The sequence below is a fragment of the Capsicum annuum genome, chromosome 10 (assembly GCF_002878395.1).
Source record: "Capsicum annuum cultivar UCD-10X-F1 chromosome 10, UCD10Xv1.1, whole genome shotgun sequence".
NCBI lineage: Eukaryota > Viridiplantae > Streptophyta > Magnoliopsida > Solanales > Solanaceae > Capsicum > Capsicum annuum.
Genome location: NC_061120.1, coordinates 201,215,911 through 201,237,479, shown reverse-complemented (window position 1 = coordinate 201,237,479; position 21,569 = coordinate 201,215,911). Strand labels below are relative to the sequence as shown.

At 36.4% G+C, this 21,569-nt stretch overlaps 1 protein-coding gene across 7 annotated transcripts in view; it reads left to right on the top strand.

Moving 5' to 3' along the window:
* Positions 1 to 844: 844 nt before the first annotated feature.
* The window catches only part of LOC107855231, a 45,642-nt gene continuing 24,917 nt past the window's right edge, over positions 845 to 21,569 (top strand). For 2 of the 7 annotated variants that reach the window (XM_016700223.2, XM_047398291.1), the window contains exons 1-10: positions 1,102 to 1,333; positions 1,729 to 1,885; positions 2,544 to 2,680; positions 2,826 to 2,929; positions 3,077 to 3,172; positions 3,815 to 3,908; positions 11,508 to 11,628; positions 11,747 to 11,940; positions 12,236 to 12,339; positions 12,410 to 12,465. In XM_016700223.2, coding sequence (XP_016555709.2) covers positions 2,665 to 2,680; positions 2,826 to 2,929; positions 3,077 to 3,172; positions 3,815 to 3,908; positions 11,508 to 11,628; positions 11,747 to 11,940; positions 12,236 to 12,339; positions 12,410 to 12,465 — 785 coding nt within the window. In that variant the 5' untranslated portion in view covers positions 1,102 to 1,333; positions 1,729 to 1,885; positions 2,544 to 2,664. The other 5 variants (XM_047398289.1, XM_047398290.1, XM_047398293.1 and 2 more) reach the window with 5 other exon arrangements.

Here is a 21,569-nt window from a genome sequence, read left to right as displayed (position 1 = left end):
CCTTAGAAGACTTTACAATAGATAAAATCATTTAATATTTTTTATTTAATTTTTATTTCATTAAATAAATATATAGAATAGAATTAAGATTTCTAAAATAGAAAAATATGAAACTTGAAACATATAGAAAATTAAGAGTCCTAAAATATATGAAAGAAAATTAAGAGTCCTAAAATATAAAAAATATATTCCTTAAAAAATAAAAATTACCATAAATATAGCTATTATGATGTACCGTAGATTACCTGATAACTTGGTACAAACCTAAAACTAAAAAATAATAATTAAAAAAAAACATCCTTGATGTTAAACCCACAAAAGCTATATAATGATAAAAAGTTATAATTAAAAAAACCCAGAAATAACATAATAATAAAAAGTTATATTAAAAAAAACCCCAAAAATATATAATAATAAAATAAATTATAACTAAAAAAAGCCATCACTACGTGAAACCAAAAAAGTAATATACTAATTAGTGCATATCTATTCCACCAAAAAATATATAATATCATAATTAAAAAATTGTAATTACAAAAAAAAATACTCCTACGTGAAAACAAAAAAAATATAATATAAAGGAAAAGATATTTTTGGACTTAAATTTATTGTTAAGGGTATTTTTGATTCAAATAGATGGATAAAGGGATAGTTTTGAACCAATAAACAAAGAATGATATTTTAAAGTCATTTCTAATACATTAAGATTTTTAAGCTAAATAGATAGATGAAAGAATATTTTTAAGCTTAAAGATGGAGGGTGAGTATTTTTAACCAATTTTTAACAATTGAAGGGTATATTTCCGTTTTAACTTTGCTAGTCTTTAATGTTGACACTTTGAAAGGGTTAGCTTTACCCTCATAGGTGTCGCTCAAAGACTGAACTTTAAAACATTCCCTCCACAGCTCGCAGACTGAACTTCCTGGAAAGCCCCTCCCCATTTCCATATTCCTTAATCCTTGGAAGCTTTACGTAACTTCTTCTCCAGCCGCTTCAATGGTTGCTAAAGTCCTCAATGATATCTTTCGCTTTCCTCCTTTTGCCACTTAATTTTGCGAAACAATATCTGTTTGGTTGACTTGTTCTGTTTAAAATTTCAGGAAGAACAAGCTTCAACTAGTGAGGCATCATCATCATTGTCATCCCAACAGCAACCTCAAGTACAACCTTCATTAGATGATTGTTTGAACTTACGCATAGGAGAAAGGGATGAGCAGAGGTTAGCGGGTCTACTTCTAGTTACCAAGTTTTGCAATAAAGATGACCACGCCTCCATTCGTAAGGTTTACGATGCCGTAAGACCTCAATTTCTTCACCGCCTTCTTCTAACTGGTAAAGCCGCTTTTTGTTCAGCGATTTTTTAGCATATGGATTGCTAGTTAAGTGTGCCAATGGATAATCATTTCATTTTCAGTGGCCTTACTGTCATTGCTTTCCGTTGAGGTTTTCCATAATTCCTGTAAACTATATGCAATGAAAATTTTTGTATTCAATTTTTAGTTTGCACTTTTAGAATGCAAGGTTGGTCTCACTCGATCCTCAAATTTGTTTATAGGGTTCATTGTCCTAATTTTCCTTAAAAGATAATTACTTACCAAAGTGTGATCAGATGGACCCAATTAGTAGAGGGGAATATATAGAGGATTCAAGTTGTCTCCCTCAGTTTGGGGTTGAGTTGTAGATTACTGGTTAATTGGTATTTTAATCTGAAAATTGGTTCTTTATAGGAATGGGGAAAGGAAGTGATGTCGGGGGCAATAATCGTGACGTCTACTTGCAGTTGTCAATCACAGTTCTTTCAGCATTTTGTAGAGTTCCCCAGATTGTAGCCTCTGAAAATATGGTTACTAAGATTCCTCTCATTGTAGAGACAATGTCAAAAGAGTATGTTTTCTGGTGAATCATTTTGTTGGTAATTTTAGTTCTGTAATTTATGTTGCTGTAAAAAATTGGTGAGAGCTTCTTTTACTAAATGCAAGTTAGTTTCTGCCATTTCTGAAGTAGTTTATGTTATTGTGTCAGCAAGCTTAGTGATCGACTGAGATGTTACTGTACAGTGTATTTGCTTGATTACAAGTACATCTCCTGATAGAAACCAAGTTGAAGAAGTGAATGAAATGAAAATGTTGCTGGTTAAATAAAGTGCAAGAATCTTAAACACTACATTAACCAATAACTAAGTCCGTATGGAGTGGACAAAACTTCAGATACAAATACAATAATACTGCTTCTCCCTTTTTGAATTCTCCAGATACAATATTTATACTAAAACATAAAGATAGGATGTATGTAGACAGTTGCTGTTGACTAAGACATAAGGATAGGACATAGGCAGACAGTTTCAACTGTACATAACTGATTATAACTTCTATAAATAACTACTTAAATAACTTATCTTATCTGAAACTAACTAAGACAGATTATCTCCACTTGCTTGCCTGGATTTTCTTCTAGAATAAGTCCGTAAAGGAGCAGTCATATCATCTCCCTTCTTTTTCTCCTTCCAAATCTGTAAAATTTAGCATTTTGTTTACTCTTCCAGACCAGGATTACCCATCATTGAAGACTGATATGAATATTTGTTTTTGGTCTCAACAGCTAATGAAGAAGGGGTTAAAACCTTGTACAAATCTGGTGGCTTGAATGTGCTAGCTTCACAATTGATGATTCTACCAGATGGTATTTAGTTTGATCATCTGAAACATGTTACTTTTCTATGGATCACAGTGTCACCTTATCGCTACAAGCTTTCCACCGTCTCTACATAGATTCGACCTGATGTGGTTTCTGAATTTGGTCCTTTTCAATTTAAAATTGTTTTCAGGGTCTCATATGATTGAACTTGCAATGAGACTTGTGCAAATCATTGTCATTAAGCTACCCTCAGAAATTGTTTATTCTGAGCATCCAGCTGACCTGGCAACGGTGGTGAGTCTACCAGAACTGAGTCCCTCTAATTAAAGTTTTTTGGTGCAGTTGTTGGATGCTCAATTTACAGCATATTGTGCTTTTTCATGTATCTCTATCTACACAACTTTCTATGCACTAAATTTGTGTTATATTTGTTTGTGGTAGGTGTCTGCAGTGGCAAAGCAGTTTGCTGTACTGCAGAATTCACTGAAGTTTGAAGCACTTCACCTCCTATCAGCTATCCTGTCCAACAGATATTCTGTATGTTAGTTACTTTATATTAAGCACATGTGTCTGTACTTTTGGTGTAATATGGTCATGTATCCTTACTGACATACCGTCAACTATATTCAATTTTCAAAATATTCTGTTTTATGGTTATACCTTTTTTTTGGATAGCCAATAGATTGATTCATTTGTAGTTATCAGTTTATTTGCTAACAGTCCCCTCTCCGTCAGGCAACTTCTCTAGCTTTGTTCTTTATCTCTAGTGATATTCATAATTTTTGTATTTATCATACATAAAAAAAAGGGCAGCCCAGCGCACTAATTTTTTGTATTTGACATGAATGTATTAGAAATGCTTGTATATCCTTACTAATAGAATTGTAAAAGGAAACAGTCGGAAAAACCATTCAAAATGTATGGTTGTATTAGATTGAAAATTGATATATAAACCGATTGATGTAGCACAGTCCTATCTATTGGGATATGCTCTTACTGATCTTTTACAATGTACAGTTGACCATTTGAAGAAGGCTTGATACATTTTATCTTGCATTAAGTCATAAGTTCCTTGTTTTCCTTAAATCCCATATATGCTCCTTTTGTGATGTCTCCATTGTTTGGATGTCATGTTTCTATTATTTGGAATCTGACTGGCTTTTCATACACAATTAACAGGCACCTGTATATGATGCGCTTTGCTTAATGGGAAATGACGTTTGGTCGAGAAACATGCAGATTGGTATTGTGGCCATCTTGCAAAATCGAGTTGGTATGTTAAAATTTATGTATAAATATATTTCTTTATCCATTTTGCATAAATTTGTCAACTTTGAATGTAGTACCATTTTTTCATCTTTCCCGTGAAAATGACTTTTATTACTTTTAAGAGAATATGGGAGTGAATGTAGAGGCCTAACATATATATAAGATGAGTGTTGTAGAAATGCGGATGTTAAGATAAATTGTATTCATGCAAGATTAGTTAAGATTATAATTATCATATCAGACAGTCCATAGAGCATAACTGCGAGTAGGTCATATGAGATGATTTGGCCATGTCTTAGATAGTACATTATCCGTAGGTGTAACACCGATGATTGAAGTTGCTAAAAAGGGATGAGCTAGATCCAAATTCATGTGGAATAAAGTTTAATCAATATAGGTAATAACAAAACACATTGAGGCAAATGATTCATATAGGTAGAAGTGTCAAATTTGGGTGGGTCGAAATGGGTCAAGATAATAAGTGGGTTGTAACCCAAGCTGCACAAGTTTATTTGGGTCAATAAGGATTGGTTCAAGATGTGTAAAATAATGGGTCATAACTCAACCTGTTCAACAACAATTTTTCTCACCTTTTCTTTTACACTATTATTGCTATGCAAGAATCCTTGGGTTGTCCAGGCTGCAGAACTCAAATCCTTGGAAGTTGCTCAGTCAACTTGGTTAATTTGTATATTAAGTAGTAAGATCTGGTCAAAATAATCATAGGGTCGTTCCATTCCTAAAGTAAGTTTGAATTTATGATTATTCCATTGTTAGTGGTTGGTTTTCATATGATGAAGTTAGACAACAAACGTTTATTTCTTAACAAGCAAAATGAACCATAGTTATGCTAACAAATAATGTGAATATTAAATAGCTTCACCTGAATAGGTCTTGATAATTTAATTTTGTCAAATTTGAGGCACCCAAGGGTGTGACCTGGTGGTTTTATGAAGTGGGTTGAGCACCATGAAGTCTCAGGTTCAATTCCCAACAGAGACAAATACTAGATGGTTTCTTCCCATCCGTCTTAGCCTTGGTAGATAGAGTTACTTCGTTTTTGTTATAGTTGATACTGGTGGAGGTGACAGGTATCCCATGGATTTAGTTGAGGTGCGCGCAAGCTGGCCCAGATACCACAGTTATAAAAAAAAGTCAAATTTGAGTATTTTATTAGTAAAATTAAAGAACAGTATAATTAAAGCACGAAATAATAGGCAAAATTTGTTTTGACCCATTAATGCCAATTTTGTTATATTTAAATTATATTTGGAATATTTGTAAGTTCAAAAATTATATTTCAAAGTTAAAAGTTTGATGTATAAATTTCACATTAACATGAAAATGGAACAATCGTTTTATTGCGAAAGGAGGATAAAGGATGGATACTCTAACAATTAACATTACGGTGGGGGTCCACGTTTCTGACCAACACAGAAAAGAGTATGGTCCACAAGCCACTTTATTTTTGTGAAGAATTTAGTGACTAAGAGAAAAATGAGAAAGAAATGAACAACAATTGTATTTAAAAAGGGGATAGAAGGAGATAGAATAGATTGTACAAGTGTCCCTCTAATTTTCCTGCAACAAAAAACAAATAGGAAGAAAAAACAGTCTGGTTGAGAAATCTAAATGAGGAATGATATAACAGAAAATGACCCATTGGGTTGGGTTTAACTTCAACCCGTGGGTTACATGGTTTAAACTTTAAACTCACTTCTTACCCAACCTACTCCATGGGTCATCTGCGTCAATCCATTATGACCCGTCAACACTTTTTTTAATAACCCAGCCCATTTAAGTTCATGCTGGTTGGGTGGGTGACACATTTAACTGGTTATTTTTCCATCTCTACATATAGGTAATACTAAATAGTAACAACAAACACTTAGTTGTTGTTACACCTACTTCAGGCATGATATATTTGGCAAAATTTTCTTAAGCTTAGTTAGAGACTCCTAAGTCAGTGTAGGAATAAATTTGAGCATTAGAAAACGTTTGATATACCTTAAAAACACAAATTATTATCTGTGCTGAAATAAAATTCGACTAGTAGAGCCAAATTGATGTGAAGGATTCATATAGCCAACTCCTCCCAGTTTGGGATCAAGGTCTAGTTTCCCTTTTCAAAATAAATCAAGAAGAATCAATTTCCAATTCCGGAAATTAATTCAACAGAAGAACCTTTCCTACTAGGAAAAGTCTCCGTGTCACCATGTTGATAACAGTAATAGCACACAAAAACACACTTGAATTCAATTTGCATGTGCTGACAGCAATCTCTCACCACAATTAGAACCAATTAGTGATCTATACTTGGAAAAAAATAGGACAAGTGGAATTTCTCTTCATAAGTTGAGAACTCCTAACCCAATGAAGAATAGACAACCAAAAATGAGATAATTGGCAGCTTTGAGCCCTTCAGTTCTGTGATAGAACTTGTGGGAAGTTGATTGTGACAAATAATTTAGGGGCCTTATGCAATGGGCTCTAGATTCCTTCCCATTTTGTGCAGCAGCATAACGAAAGATAAATTAGGGCATGTTGCGATGGGCCTTCATTATTTAACTGCTTGAAATTTCTCTTGCAAGCTTCAATCCATCGTGACGAGCAAATTTAAGAAGGTTGACCGTCTCCTCAGATCTTTTTTCTTCTACCTACTTAGATGTGTTTTTTCTTTGGGGACTTAAATTCAAATTTAGAGTGTCCCAACCAAGAATTTTGGTATCTTAGTTATCAAAAATGGTGACATTGCTCCTCAAATGATCAACAGTTCAATTTTTGGGAAGTTTCATAATCGTTTAATAAGAAAGGTTTCATTTTATTCAAATGAACATTCTGTCATACATCTCTCATATTTTGCTCACTGGAGTTATTTTAGCTTGTTTTCTCTTTTGTTTCTTGATGCACCTGTGAAATTTAAGGGAAAATATATGAAAATACTTAAAAAGTTGACAAATATTTTACTTTATTCAGGTGCTATCGTAGACACATTTAAAAGTGAATTACTGGATAACACACTTTATCTATCTCAAGTGCTATATCTTATCTATCTCAAGTGCTATACCTTATTAAGGAAGTTGCTTCATGATTGAGAGCATTTCTAAAGTCACCTGATCTTGCTTGGTTTTTGTGATCGGAGCTAGCCATGCTTGATTAAAGCATATAGATTCTCTCTTTATTATGGCCAGTGGAGGATCTACACTAGATGAACCCCCTTTGGCAGAAAATTATGTTATACATAGGGACGACCCGGTTCATACCTACTCCGTAGGTGTCGGGGAGGGGGGGGACCACTCCGGGCCTGACCTACGCGCCCTCACCCCAGCTTCGCTGGAGGGGCGTTTCGAACCCCCGACCCTGGCACACCACGGTAAGCAAGCTTACCGCTGAGCCAAGGCCATCCCTCTTCAATTATATTCACTTATGTTATACATAGATGGTTAAAATTATGTTATTCACTTATGTTATACATAGATGGTTAAAATTATTATAGATGGTTAAAATTATTTTTTATATATATATATATTAGATATTGAACCCTCTTCAATTAGTTTTTATATTCACTTATGAACTCAGTGAAAATGCTGGCTCCGCCACTGATTATGGCTAAATTAAATCTTCCATAAAAAGGGATCTGAATGCAGGGACGACTCAATAGAATAGATTACCTAAAGCCAAAATCTTGAATATGCTTTAAATTTATTTAATAATTTTTTAATATACTTTATCTGAAGTTTATTCATATAGATTCTTAAAATGCAAAACGAAGTAGTAGATCACATATTTATAATCATTTTCTTTTTATTATTGTCATGATAGCCAATCTTGTGATCTTTCTTGTGACGTTGATCAATAAGATTTTATTGATTTTGGTTTTGAAAAGTTTTTTCAATTGAGTCAACTAGCATAGAAATTGTTGCAATTATATATAAGCCGTGTAAATATTATCAGAACTAAACATTGTATATTTATTTACCAGTTGCGTTAGTAACACAGGTTTATGTTACGAACCAATTGTTGTTTAGTTATGCAAAATTGTATTTTGGGATTAAGTGTTAATAAACCATCCATCTAGGCAAAATTGTTTGCTTTTTGCGGATGATGTAGTCTTGATTAATGAGACACGTAGTGGAGTTAATGCTAAATTGGAGGTTTGGAGGCAAACTCTGGAATCTAAAGGGTTTAGGTTGAGTAGGTCCAAAACGGAATATTTGGAGTGTAAGTTTAGCGAGGTGTCTCATGAGTCCGATGTGGTTGTCAAGCTTGACACTCACTCTATTAGTAAGAGAAATAGTTTCAAGTATCTGGCGTCTATGATTCAGCAGAATGGAGAGAATGATGAAGATGCCATTCATTGGATTGGGTAGGGTGGATGAAATGGAGTCTCGTCTCTGAAATCTTATGTGACAAAAAGGTACCTTCCAAACTTAAAGGTAAGTTCTATAGAGTGGTGGTTAGACTGGTTTTGTTGTATGGGGCAGAGTGTTGGCCTGTTCAGAAAACCTACATCTAGAAGATGAAGGTGGCGGAGATGAGAATGCTTCAGTGGATGTGTGGTTGTACTAGGAAAGACAGGATTAGAAATGAGGTTATTCGAGATAAGATGGGAGTGACTTCGGTGGAAGCCAAGATGAGAGAAACAAGGTTGAGATGGTTCGGTCATGTGATGAGGAGGAGCATGAACCCAGTGCGGAGGTGTGCGAGATTGGCTAGGGATGGTTTCAAGCAAGGTAGAGATAGACCGAAGAAATATGGAGGGAGGTGATTAGTATGGGTGTTCATGGGTCGGTTTGGGTTGGTTATTTATCAAAATCATAACCAAACCAACTTAGTCGGTTTTTAAAATCTAAAACCAAACCAAACCAACACAAAAAATAACCGTCGGTTTGGTTCTTGTCGGTTTAGTTCGGTTCGGTTCGTTTTTTCGGTTTATAACTTTAGTTAATGATAAAAGTTGAAAGTTTTCTTAAAAAAAATCCAATCCAACATATGAGATGTCAATCGACTGTTGTTCCTCAACCTTGAAACTAAGATGTCAATTTAGTGTTATACTTAAGCAACGCCATGAACAACACCATATGAACGCTTCTACAAAAGTATTTAGATACTACATATAAGAGAATAATATGGTAACCCCCCCAAAAAAGGTAAACACATAAATTTTTTGCTCAATAGAGACCAAAAAGAAAGTTCAAAACTAGTGATTATCTATAGTCTAATAAACTCACCTATAAAATCCCATAGACAACAAGATAATTTTCACAATTAGTATCATTTGCCTTTCAAAGTGTGAATCGTATAAAATCTCATAACGTATCATCAACTAGATGGAGACATATGACTAAAAGTGCTATGACTAAAGTTAAATTCCTGATTAAAATTTAAATTATAAAACATATTTATATTTTATTGAATAATATATAAATAATTTATATATGCATATGTATGTGTGTGTGTATACATATATATACATATATATGTGTGTGTGTGTATATATATATAATTTTTATCGGTTCAGTTTGGTTATTTTATCGGTTATTTTTGAGTAAACCCAAATCCAAACCACATAAGTGTCGGTTTTAAAAAATTAAAACAAAACCAAACCAAATCCGTCCCATTTTATGTGTCATCATTTCTTTTTTGGTTCGTTCCAAAAAGAATGTCATCTTTCCTTATTTGGTAACTATTTAAAGACACAATTTCACTTTTAATTTTATTGGTCCCACTTAATTAAAAAAAAGTTAATAGCACATTTTTTGATAAAGCGCAATTTGGTAAACATTACCAAGTCTTTCCTTATTTCTTAAATTTCGTATCCGGTCAAATGGTGACACATAAAATGAGATGGAGGGAGTATTAATTTTATTAATCGGTTTGGTTTGGTTCGCGGTTCGGTTTGGTTTTTAACATGAACACCCCTAGTGATATGACATGACATGGAGAAGCTCCAGCTTACCGAAGACATGATCAGTGTTGTAAAAGGTGCTCGCCATGTCGCCAATGTCGAATGGCGAGGCGAGGCCTGGTCGCCTCTTCAGTTCATGGCGTTGCGAAAATCAAAAGGCGTCGCCTTTGTGAGAAAGGCGACATGGCAAGGCGACAATGGCGTCGCCTTTTAATTTTTTTTTAAAAATTTTAGGATTTTCGGTATATAGACTAATTTTAGGCTTATTTACACATTTTGGCTCTACCAACTTGCTCAGTGGTGACTGCGGCTGCTACCATCCATCTCACAAATTAAATTCCGACGACTACTCCGGCGACTCCAATAAGCAGTGAGCCAATGTACTATTGATTTCTATTTTTTTCTTCTTTCTTCTTCTTCTTCTTAATCCAGCAATTAGACTTGTACATTGGTGCTTTTTTTTCCTCTCTTCTCTTCTTCTTCTTCTATTTTCCTTCCGCTGTATTTTGTAACAGTGAACTTGTCTTAAAAACTTAAAACACTGTTACTGTAACAGTAACCAGTTAGCTTGTGCCTTGTAGCCTCATTATGTAATTTCTTTTTTAATAACTTATATAGAATTCAATTAACATAGTATGATAGTAATATACTAATCAAATGACTTGATGTCTTGATCATTAACAACTATTTCAATTTCAATGGCGTCTCAATAAACTTTAAATTTTTAGTATTGCTTGTTTTATGGATATTGGATTGTTGAGTAATTCAAGTTCTAAACTTTTAGTATCTATCTACTATCTATTTTTAATTTTTGACTTGAAATAGTTCCTAATATATTAGTGTTATTGAAATTTTGATCATTTATATATTATTTTAATTTTTTTATATCAATTGTCACTGTACATTCAAAAGGCGTTTGCCTCGCCGCTCGTCTTGCCGCGTGACGAGGCGGGACCTTGTCGCCTCTTGTCGCCTTTCGCCGTCCAAAACATTAGACATGACCCTGGATAGTAAGTTGTGGAGGAGGCGGATTAGGGTAGAAGGTTAACACGAGTTTAAGATATTGTATCTTTTGGTGTGTTACTTGGAGTATCTTGTTTATCGTTGAATATGCTAATTTCTATTGTATCTTGTTCTTTTACCATTCCTTATCTTAGATTGTTTTATTTTGAGTCGAAGGTCTATCAGAAATAGCTTCTCTATCTCACATTTGAGGTAGTGGTATGGACTGCGTACACTTACCTTCCCCAGACCCCACGTTGTGGGAATATACTGGGTATGTTGTTGTTGTGCTTTATGAATAGCCCTTACTGTAAGAAGGTGAAGTTTCATTTTCACTTTGTTTCGTTGTCTATCCATTTGATATTTCCCTAGACCCCACTATGTGGGGGAATACACTGGTTATGTTGTTGTTCGTTGTCCATCCATTTGATATTTCTCTACACTGGTAGAGAAAAATTAGTTGTTGAATTGTTGTAGCTGGAGAGCATTTTACCGATGTCAAACTCTCCAGTCTCCTCCTCAATGGCATATGATTTTAATCTCTTCTATATTGACTATCCAATGTTTCCTAGGTTGGGCATTTTACGAGTTCAGTGCAAATTGTGCATGGTGTTGTGTCAATAATGTGCTTTGAGGTCCTTCTGTGTTTTTTTTTTTTTGTGGTAATTCTCCTTTCTTCTCATTTCTATGCAGCGCCTTCACATAAGCTTCAGGCTCTTTTTCTGGCTGAGTGTGTCATATCAATTGTCGGTGAAGGGTGGCTTATTGGGGAGATAAACTTGACTGGCTCTCAGGTTTCCCTGCCTGCTGACAGGTAAAGCAGAAATTCTTGGTGTTGAATTTGTCTTCCTCTTGCTTTCACTTGCCCCCCTCCTCCCTTCCCCCCTTTTGAGTTGGGACGTGGAAAGCGTTAAGTTTCTGCATCTCTTCAGGTGTATTCTGCTTGTTTTGGAGTCATCAAGGGTTGAAATTGCTGTTCTTCTGAATGACCTGGCACACCTAAAATATGAAGCCTCCAAGGCGTCCTCAAATAGAGAGAACATTCTTGTGAAGCAAAGGAATCTTGGTGTAGCCTTCTCTTTGGTTGAAAAAATAATTAAACTTATTTCTAGTTTTGGTGGGGAAGGTATGTGACTATTTCAGTGGTACAAAAATATTTCTTATATTTTCTGATACTCTTCAGAAAAATGTAACTGAAAAATTAACTTGGAGCTCGATTTATGGCGGTAAAAGTTAAAATTTAAGAACTAAGGTCATCTCCACTTGCACTACCCTTTATGTCAATATTTGTCAAATAGGATTCTGGGACAGAGGTTTCATTTGCATGTTCTGTTTTGCTATTATATCTTGATCCAGCAGAAAAGAGATGTTAGGAGGTGATTAATGAGCTGATCTGATTCTTTAATGAAAATCATTTGCAGAGTCAGCTGCCAATGCTGTTACCAGTGAGAGAACTTTCACAAAAATCATTTGTGGGCTCAATGAGACAATTGGTGCCGTTCTGGACTATCTACAAGATGCTAAGGTATCTTGTCCCTCATTACATAGGAAAATAATAATAGCAAGTCTACTTACGCAATGGTGATTCTTTGCAGGAGCATGGACAGATGAAAGGGAATGATCTTCTAGCGGCAGTGCGAGTAATCGGAAGGTATGAATCCCACCTTTCCTTCTGTGTGGATGTTGAAAAAAAAGGAAGTAGAACAATTCCGGCTGCATAAAAATAGTCCCTGAAAAAACTGTTGTTTTTAGCACTGTAATTATAAACAACCATGATAACTACAACATCCAGGTTTAGAAGTCTGATTTGACCCTGAACCCCTCCATTTTACCGAGTCCTTTTTGATGGTTGAAGTAGTGTAGGCTAGATAGCATTTCACTTTTTTGATACCCTTGTGGTTGCTGTAAATATTGCCAAGTGAAAAAATTTATGCTTTAGCCTTCCTTGCCCGTTTATCTCCTAATAGGTGATATTCTTAAGTATGGGCACTCTAGCTAGTCACTGTTGATTATCCTCTTTCCTGTTGATTTCATGTTGTGAAAATGCAAGTATCTACAATTACCTATATCTATTCCTAGATTTGCTAGGTAATCCGCTAATTGATTGCCTTCTCTCAATATGTGCTGAATCCTTGATTTGTCTCCCTGAAGGTTTGATTTTATGTCTGCTACTATATCTGCAAGAGTCCATGGACATGCCCACTCCCCTTCTAGTACCTTCTTTAGGAGTAATGAATCTGTTTGTATGATAATATTATTGTACTGTGTCTGCTTGCAATTCTTACTAGCCTCCAAGATTGCTTTTGCTTTTGCCAAGGTGTTAGTAGTGTTGTCCAATGTGGTTCCCTCTGCATACAGTAAGTCCACATTGGTATCCCTTAGGCAAAAAACATAAGAGCTTACCCAGGGATTCCCTCTTGAAGCTCCATCTGTATCGTATATCATCCATCCTGGTGGTGGAAACTCCCACAAAACTTTAGTGACCACCTCTGGATTAAACTCTTCCAGCTCCTTTAGCATTCCCGGCCAATTTCCAGAGAAGTTCTTGTTAGGTCTCCTCAATTTTAGTAGCATGTGCATAGATCTGACCACATTGTGAATTAGCCTCTGGTTCCTTCGCTTCCATAGTTCCCACATTATAATGCTTGCTAGAGCCTTATAGTATGGTTTTAGACCCTTCCTAACTTCAGATCCCCACCAAAGCATGATCACCTCTCTTAAGCTGAGGCCTTCCATATTCAAACCTGCAAAACAACAGAAGTGGGACCAAGTCCTGTTAGCAATATTTGATCTCAATAACACATGCGCTAGTGTCTCTTGAGATGGATTAGTACAACACCACTTTGATAGACCTTCAATACCTCATCTCCTTAATCTGTCATCCATTTATAGTTTAAACTTCCAGAGTCTCCACATGAGAAAGGCCATCTTGAAAGGTAACCCTTTAAACCATATCCACTTGTAGATCTTATTAGGAGTTTCTTTGTGTCTGATGTATTGTCAGACTGTCTGATGTATTGTCAGACTGATCTAACTGTAAAAAATCCTTCTGTATTCAAAATCCAGTATTGTCTGTTACCTTCCCCACCTTGTCTTGGAGGTTTAATATTGTGCAGGAGTGCTCTACTACCTCCATAGGAGAAATATCTCCTAAAATCTCTAAGTTCCATTCTCCATCTGTTGTTAGGTCGATGACTTTTTCATAAGAATCATCCCATTCTGCCTTATCTCCTGTTTATGTATACAGATCCCCCAAACCTGTCCAGTTATCATGCCGCATTTAGTGTTCCACCAAATTTGATGCTAAATTAAGTCTCTAGCTTGTAGCATTTTCTTCCACACCTGAGGCCCTCCACATCCTTGTTTCCACATCACCAGATTGCAATTACTTTTCCTGCAGTAATTATTCTTCGTGTACTCACTCCAAATTGAGTTTTTGGTTCTAAAATTCCACCGTAACTTACAAAATAATGCCATTAAAACATCCTGTAGTAGTCCGAAGCCCAGGCCTCCTTCTTCTTCTGGTAGACACAAACTACTCCACTTCATCCAGTGCTTACCTCTTCCTCCTATGCAACTACTCCAAAAGAATTGTGCCATCATTTGCTGGATTTGGTTTAAAACATTGATGGGAAGGTTCATCACTCATATACAGTGAATAGGAATACGAATAGGAATACTCTGAAGAACATGCTTGATCAATAATGCCCTTCCCCCATAAGATAGTAATGCCTTTCCATGCCTGCAATTTGGAACTTATCCTTTGAATCATCTGGTTGTAGTAACTTCGTTGCTTCCTCTTGTAAAAAATAGGGCAACCTAGATAAATAAAAGGAAAATCTTTCCTTAATATACCAGTTGTTACTTTTGCTAGTACAACATCCCCTTCTGGAACACTGTGATTCAAAGAAATAACACTTTTCTCCTTATTTATTTTATGTCCAGATATTCTTTTATACTTGTTCAATGTGTCAGCTACCATTTTCATTGTTCCAGCTTCTGCTTTACACAATATTATCATGCCATCTGCAAAGGACAAGTGATTTATTGTGGGGCTTCCCCTTGACATTTTAAACTTTTTGAACTCCTTTTTCTTCATCAAAGAATCAAGTGCTCTAGACATCACCTCAGCAGCTAGTTGAAAAGATTAGGAGAAAGAGGGTCCCTTTGTTCAAACCTCTTGATGAGTTGAAACCTTTAGGCTGTCCATTCAATAGTATTGAATACCAATTATTTCCTATCAGTCTATACACCATATCGATAATTCTCTCACTGAGCCAATTTTCCTCGATACTTTCATTAAGAAAATCCATTTCGCCCCATCATAGGCTTTCACCATATCCAACTTGATCACCAAATTAGGAGGTTTATCTTTTTTCCTTATTTCAGAAATAATTTCTTGTACCAACAAAACATTCTCAGCTATGCTCCTATCTTGTACAAAACCAGCCTGTTGGAGTACTGCCTTCATTCTCTCATGAATTATCCTTGAGAATATTTTATTGATGAAGTATATGAGAAGTATTCACCGTCACTTACTTTGGTAACAATGCTAGATTTGTATGAGTTATAAATCTAGGAAGTTCTGCACCACAAAAGAAAATTTGTACCATGTTAAAGACATCATCCTCTAGTTTCTCCCAAGTATCCTGATAGAATACTCCTGTCATACCATATGGTCCTCTAGCACTGTTCCTGTTTAGTTCGATGACTGCTCTTTGCACCTCCTCCTTTATTGGCATCCTTTGTAGGTCTTCATTCTCTTCATTGCTTATTATAGTGGGTAATTCGTCCAACATAACAAAATTGACATTATTTGGCTGTTTCTTAAACTGCTCTTTGTAGAACTTCTCTGCAGCCTCTGCAATCTCATGTTGTTGCTCTAGCCATTCTCCTTCATCATTCTGTATCCTGTTCACCTTCAACCCACTCCTCCCATTGAGTACAATATGTGTACTTCTTTCCCCTCTTCAAACCATTCCATTTCAACTTTTTGTTTCCAAAACTTTTCTTTTCTTAAGGTATTCATTCATCTATCCTGCGCTTCAAGTAATCTTTCCCTGTTTGCACCTGAAGGGTTCACTTCAAATTCAATTTCTTGAACTTTAATTACTTCCTCCAGAGTTGCTATTTCTTGAAAAATATCACCAAAAGTTTCCTTGCTCCGTTGAGTAAGGGCATTCTCGATTTCCTTCATCTTGAATTAGTACAAAGTAAAGGGACTCCATCCAAAGTCAGCCTGTTAGTTTTGCTTTACGACCTCCATAAAGGATTCTTCTTTCAACCAAAAATTCAAGAATCTAAAACACTTCACTTCTTCATTACTATTCTTTAGAATGATAAGTATAGGTGCATGGTCCAACCCACTTCTCACCGAATGTTCCACTTCCATCACAGGGTACTTAGTTTGCAATAACATATTGTACAGTACCCTGTCCAGCCTTTTGAAAATACAATCTTAACATGTTCTTCCATTCCGCCATGTGAATTTACTACCTCTGAATCCCATGACTAAAAGATCACGCACAGTGATTAAAATCTCTCGCCTCTGTCTCTGTAACGGGCAAACCCTCTAGTTTTTCTTCTTCATTTGTGATTGCTTGAAATCTCCTCCTATTAACCAGGGTTTTTGATAGTCATTTGATATTATCCCATAGCTGTAATCTTTCCCCTTGAGTACATTTAGCATATACCATTGAAACTACAATTTCCAAATTTTGACTTTAATTAAACACCTTAAGGGTAACTTGTTCCTCGTCCCTCAAGATATCACTCCCTGTAATTTCATCTCCAAAGGCCCATATCTTTCTATTCACATTTACTACTGCATGTTTAAACCCAAGCTTCTTCCTGGTTTCTTCTAACTACTTCTAACTGTTGTCCATCTTGGAATGACTCCATCAAATGATAAAGTAAAAATGGTACCTCTTATGCTTATTGACAAGTCTACTGAATGCTTTTTGCGTGTTCACTGCCCTCATATTCCATATCAGTGCATTCATTGGAACTTATTAATTTTAGGCCAAATCCATCGGTGGCCCCCTAAACTTGGCACGAACTTTCACTTAGGCACCTCAAGTAGACGTTGTTCACTTTTGGCACCTCAAGTAGCCATAAAGTGTGTCACTTTGACACCTTTCGACATCAGCACCGGTGAGTGCGTCTCACTCGCTGCCAGCGTGGAAAAAATGGCCAATTAATTTGTGCCAACTTATTTAAATTGCCACATCACTATATACACCTATAATTATTTTTTTTTATTGAAAAAAAGGTTAAAACACATGGAAAGGGACCAATTATAAAAGGCCAAACCCATCGATTGCCCCCTAAACTTGGCACGAGCTTTTATTTAGGCACCTCAAGTGGACGTTGTTCACTTTTGGCACCTCAAGTAGCCATAAAGTTTGTCACTTTGACACCTTTCGACATCAACATCGGTGAGTAAGTCTCACTCGCTGCCAGTGAGGAAGAAATGGCCAATTAATTTGTGCCAACTCATTTAAATTGCCACATCACTATATATACCTATAATTATTTTTTTTACTGAAAAAAGGTTAAAACACATGGAAAGGGACCAATTATAAAAAGACATTTGTCATTTTTATAAAAATTAATTTTTATATAATTAGTTTAAATAAAAAATATTAATAACCCCACCCCCCACCCTATATCATCTTCCTCACCCTACCCCACCCCCTAAATCGCTTGCCGCGACCCTACCCCACCCACCCACCCCTTTCATTTTGTCTTCTTCAATCCACAAACGCCCGCCCCCGCCACCCCCACCCCCAACGTTTTCTTTTCCCTTTTTCTATTCATACATTTTTCTTCCATTTTCTTCCATACCCACTATCAAATTTCCATTACCACCATAGCATCGCAATCACTAAACTCAACCACCGAAGTAATTATCATTGAAATTGTCATCATCAATGGAGGTAGAATTTTTCAGATTCTTGAAGAGTTAATTATCATGTTAATACAATATTTTACTCTTTGTTTTTGAATTAGTAACTCAATTTTTTTGAACTAACGTCAATTTGATTGAGAATAAATCTCAGATGCTGAATTTTTTTGAAGCATAAATCTCAGAATTTGAAAGCTCAATTTGATTGAGCTTCTTACATGTCTGGAGATGTGTTAAAACCGATGAGCAAGAGAGATGGGTTGCAGCTCCATAAAATAGATGCGGAGGATTATGTATACTTGGGGTGTTTTGGACATTGATTCGTAGGTGGGGTGAGGGTGGGGGCGCTGGGGTATTTGGAGAGGAAGAAGATTTGGTTGGTTGGGTGGGTGGCTACCATGCACCAAACCGCGAGTGTAATACACTCTCTTTGCTGAATCAGCAAAAAGTGTCAAAGTGACACACTTTATGGCTACTTGAGGTGCCAAAAGTGAACAACGTCCACTTGAGGTGCCTAAGTGAAAGTTCGTGCCAAGTTTACGGGGCCACCGATGGGTTTGGCCTTAATTTATGAACTGAACTCCTTGTTTGCCTTGAGTTTGCTTTAGCTGAAACAATTTCTGCAACTTCCTTTTTCTTCTCCTTTGAATGATTATCCTTGATTCTGTCTATCTGTTTAGGTGATAAATCACCATCCATAGCCACCTTTTTGATATTATGTTTCATGTCATTGCTATCCTGACATCCCTTTGTATGCATGCAGCTTTCATCCTGAACCCCAAATTGAATAGCTAGAGGTAAAACCTCACTGTTATCCACTTTTGACACTACTATTGTACCTTCCTCCATTTTTGTACCTTCTTCCATTGTCTTATCTATTTGCACATGTTCTACCACCATTTCTTTCTGATTTATCCCGTCCTTGCTTGCAATGTACTAGTCCTTTGGCTGAATAACCTGATCCTTTGACTCCTGAACATGTCTCAGTTTGTATATATTTCCTCTCATCTTTCTTTTCCTCCCTATCTGAATCTGCATCCCTTTTGTCCTTCTTGTCTTCAGGTGATTTCTGTATTGCTTTGCTAAAACTCCGAGTAACCCAATCCTTTGTACTTTCCTTCACTGGAGAAGTATGATCTTCCTCATTGTTCTGCATTGCTTATTCCCCATTCTTGAGTACATCAAAAGGATTCTCATCTTTGTAGTCAATTTCTCCCGGAATATGCCCATACTTGTCCTTTTTGTACTTATTTCTCCTTCTACTTATCCATTCCTGCTTGTATTGATTGTGTCCCACTATGCGGCCACTTGAAAGCACTTTCCTTTAGTTAGCTGCTGTCCCTATGGTTGTTCTTATTTTCTCTTCCACTCTTTCACCTTGTGTCCTTCTTCTAGCTTCGATTCTAACAATTTTGGATGAATAGTCCAACAACTCTGCTCGTCATGACCTTGTAAGCAACACTCCTTGCAATATTTTGGCATGTAGTCATATTGAATCTTTATCCACTTTGATTTGATCTCTCCTATTATATCATCGTCTTCATTGATCCGCACTCTTTGAAGTAATTTTGCCACCAGGTCAACTTCTATTTTAACCTTAGCACAATTAGGCCTCGTTTGACTCCTTGTTGCCGTATCTATTGTGAGTGGTTTCCCTACTGTAGATGCAATAGAAAAAATTGCCTCCTTTGCAAAGAAATTTGGCGGCAAGTCCGGTAATGAAATCCACGCTACTCCAATTGTTGTTTCTACTTCCGGTTCAAACCAAGGATCTTATTTGAGTGTTACATCTCCTTCGCCTCTACATAGAATGTTGTTGTAGATAGCGTGTGCACATAATCCTCTAAACTAGTAAGTCTAAGTAAAATATGCCTTGAGTCCAAAACACCTATACTGTATTCATTCTTAATTCAACATTGACCCGGAGTGATTTTCTTAATTCATTAATGTCCGGTTTGCCATACGAAAACTTTCCTACAATAGCATATTGTAGATTCTCCTTAATAATCAGCGTTCTGACTTTAGATTTCTTCCAAGTAATAATAGGTTCACCATGTAACATAATAATATGTTTTGGTGGTACACATAGGTTTTGGTGGTACACATGGTACTGGTGGGAATTTAGGTTTGAGAATATTAGCATATTGATTTTTAGTGGGATGGCCCTACCGGTAGTGGTCACGACCATATTGTCCGAAGTCAGTGCTAGGTTTTCTGTCTTGGGTTTAGGGTTTTGAGAGCTTTTTTTTTAGTGCATGCAAGTCATGTGTACCGAGCTTGTTACAAAGGTAACTAATACGAGGACTAGTGAACGACTTGGTAAAAGTATCTGTTGATAACATAAATCCACAAATTTTATAACAATATCTCTAGAGACTTGAGAGTATTTTTTTCTCTGAAATTTTATAACAATATGAGGACCAATGTGCTTAGTTCTCTCGTGAAAACCAGATTCAATACGATATGAAGGGCTTGATTATCACGCACAATTTCCATTTAATGGATTCTCCAAATTTTGATTCTCTGAGCAGCTGGTTGATCCAAACTAGCTCATAAGAGGCTACTAACATTACATTTATTTCAAAAAATGCTCATAGGCACTATTTTTGATGAAAGTCTAAAAACTCTTTCTGACGTTTTTCTTGCTTTCCGATGGCCTCTTCCTGGTTACAACTTAGTTTATTCATCAATCATTCGTCTGTGGTTGATTTAGAAACTTTGTTCAAATTACAGTTCGATTTTAATATGGTTATGAGAATTTATTTTAACTTTGGCGAGAAATCTTAACGTAAAGAAGTCAATGATCGTGCAGAGGTATCGTACGAATGGGTGGAATGCGAGAAATTTTTTATGAGGACAATGGCACTGAGTCGGAAAGTCATGTATTGGATCTACGTATTACCGTGAAAGCTTCTGAAAAATCATGGGATCACTGTTGTTCTTTTGCTCAAAAAAATTCAACATCTATGGAGTGATATCATGATAAGGATTGGAAGGTATTGGAGTCCTACATCAGCGGGTTAAAGGTCCATTCTTTACATGGAATCAGAGCCACGCCCAATTCATTGTTTCCGATGTTGGGCCCCCGGTCTTATATTGTCCAAGCTCTAGATGTCCAGTCCTGGGCCAGCGGGGGGTGGGGTGTTGGAGTCCCACATCGATGGGTTAAAGGATCCTTATTCTCCTTATATAGTAGGAGCCCAGACCTATACAAAGACCATTTTTTCTGTGAAGCAACCAGACCAGATCGAACCACAACTATCTAGATGCTTTCAAAATTGATAAACGAAAAGCGAAAGAGGACTTGACGTCATCTTCATCTACATCCCATCGAATTGTAATAGACAACCCAGAAGTCTCTGATTAGGATGTGCTATACAGATGTTATGTTTGGTTGGGACTTTAAAGAATCGAAGGAGCTACCACTTTGGCCAAAGTTCGATAGATAACATTTGGAGTGCGTTCCCAAGGTTACAGTCTTATAGATGTATGAAATGTAGCGGTTTCAAATGGGCGGTTGGGACGAAATTGAGCAAATTAAAATGGACTAAGTTCATAAATAGTTTGGGCTAAAATCAACTTAAAAGTTATTTCGTCTGAAATGGGTTGGGTTGAAATGGTTTTAAAAATAGGTTGGGTCATGACCTGCCCAACTTGACCTAATTCTTTTGATGGTCTACCTTACCCCATCCAACCCCCACCCCTCCCTTGCCACCCATCGAGGCTCAAACATTCGAGTGCGATGCTTGAACCCTGCCAGATCCAACCCCGATCCCACTTAAGTTCGAAACCTGATTGCAGAAACTCGATCTTGGCCAAGGACTAATAACCTAAGCACAACTTGGGAC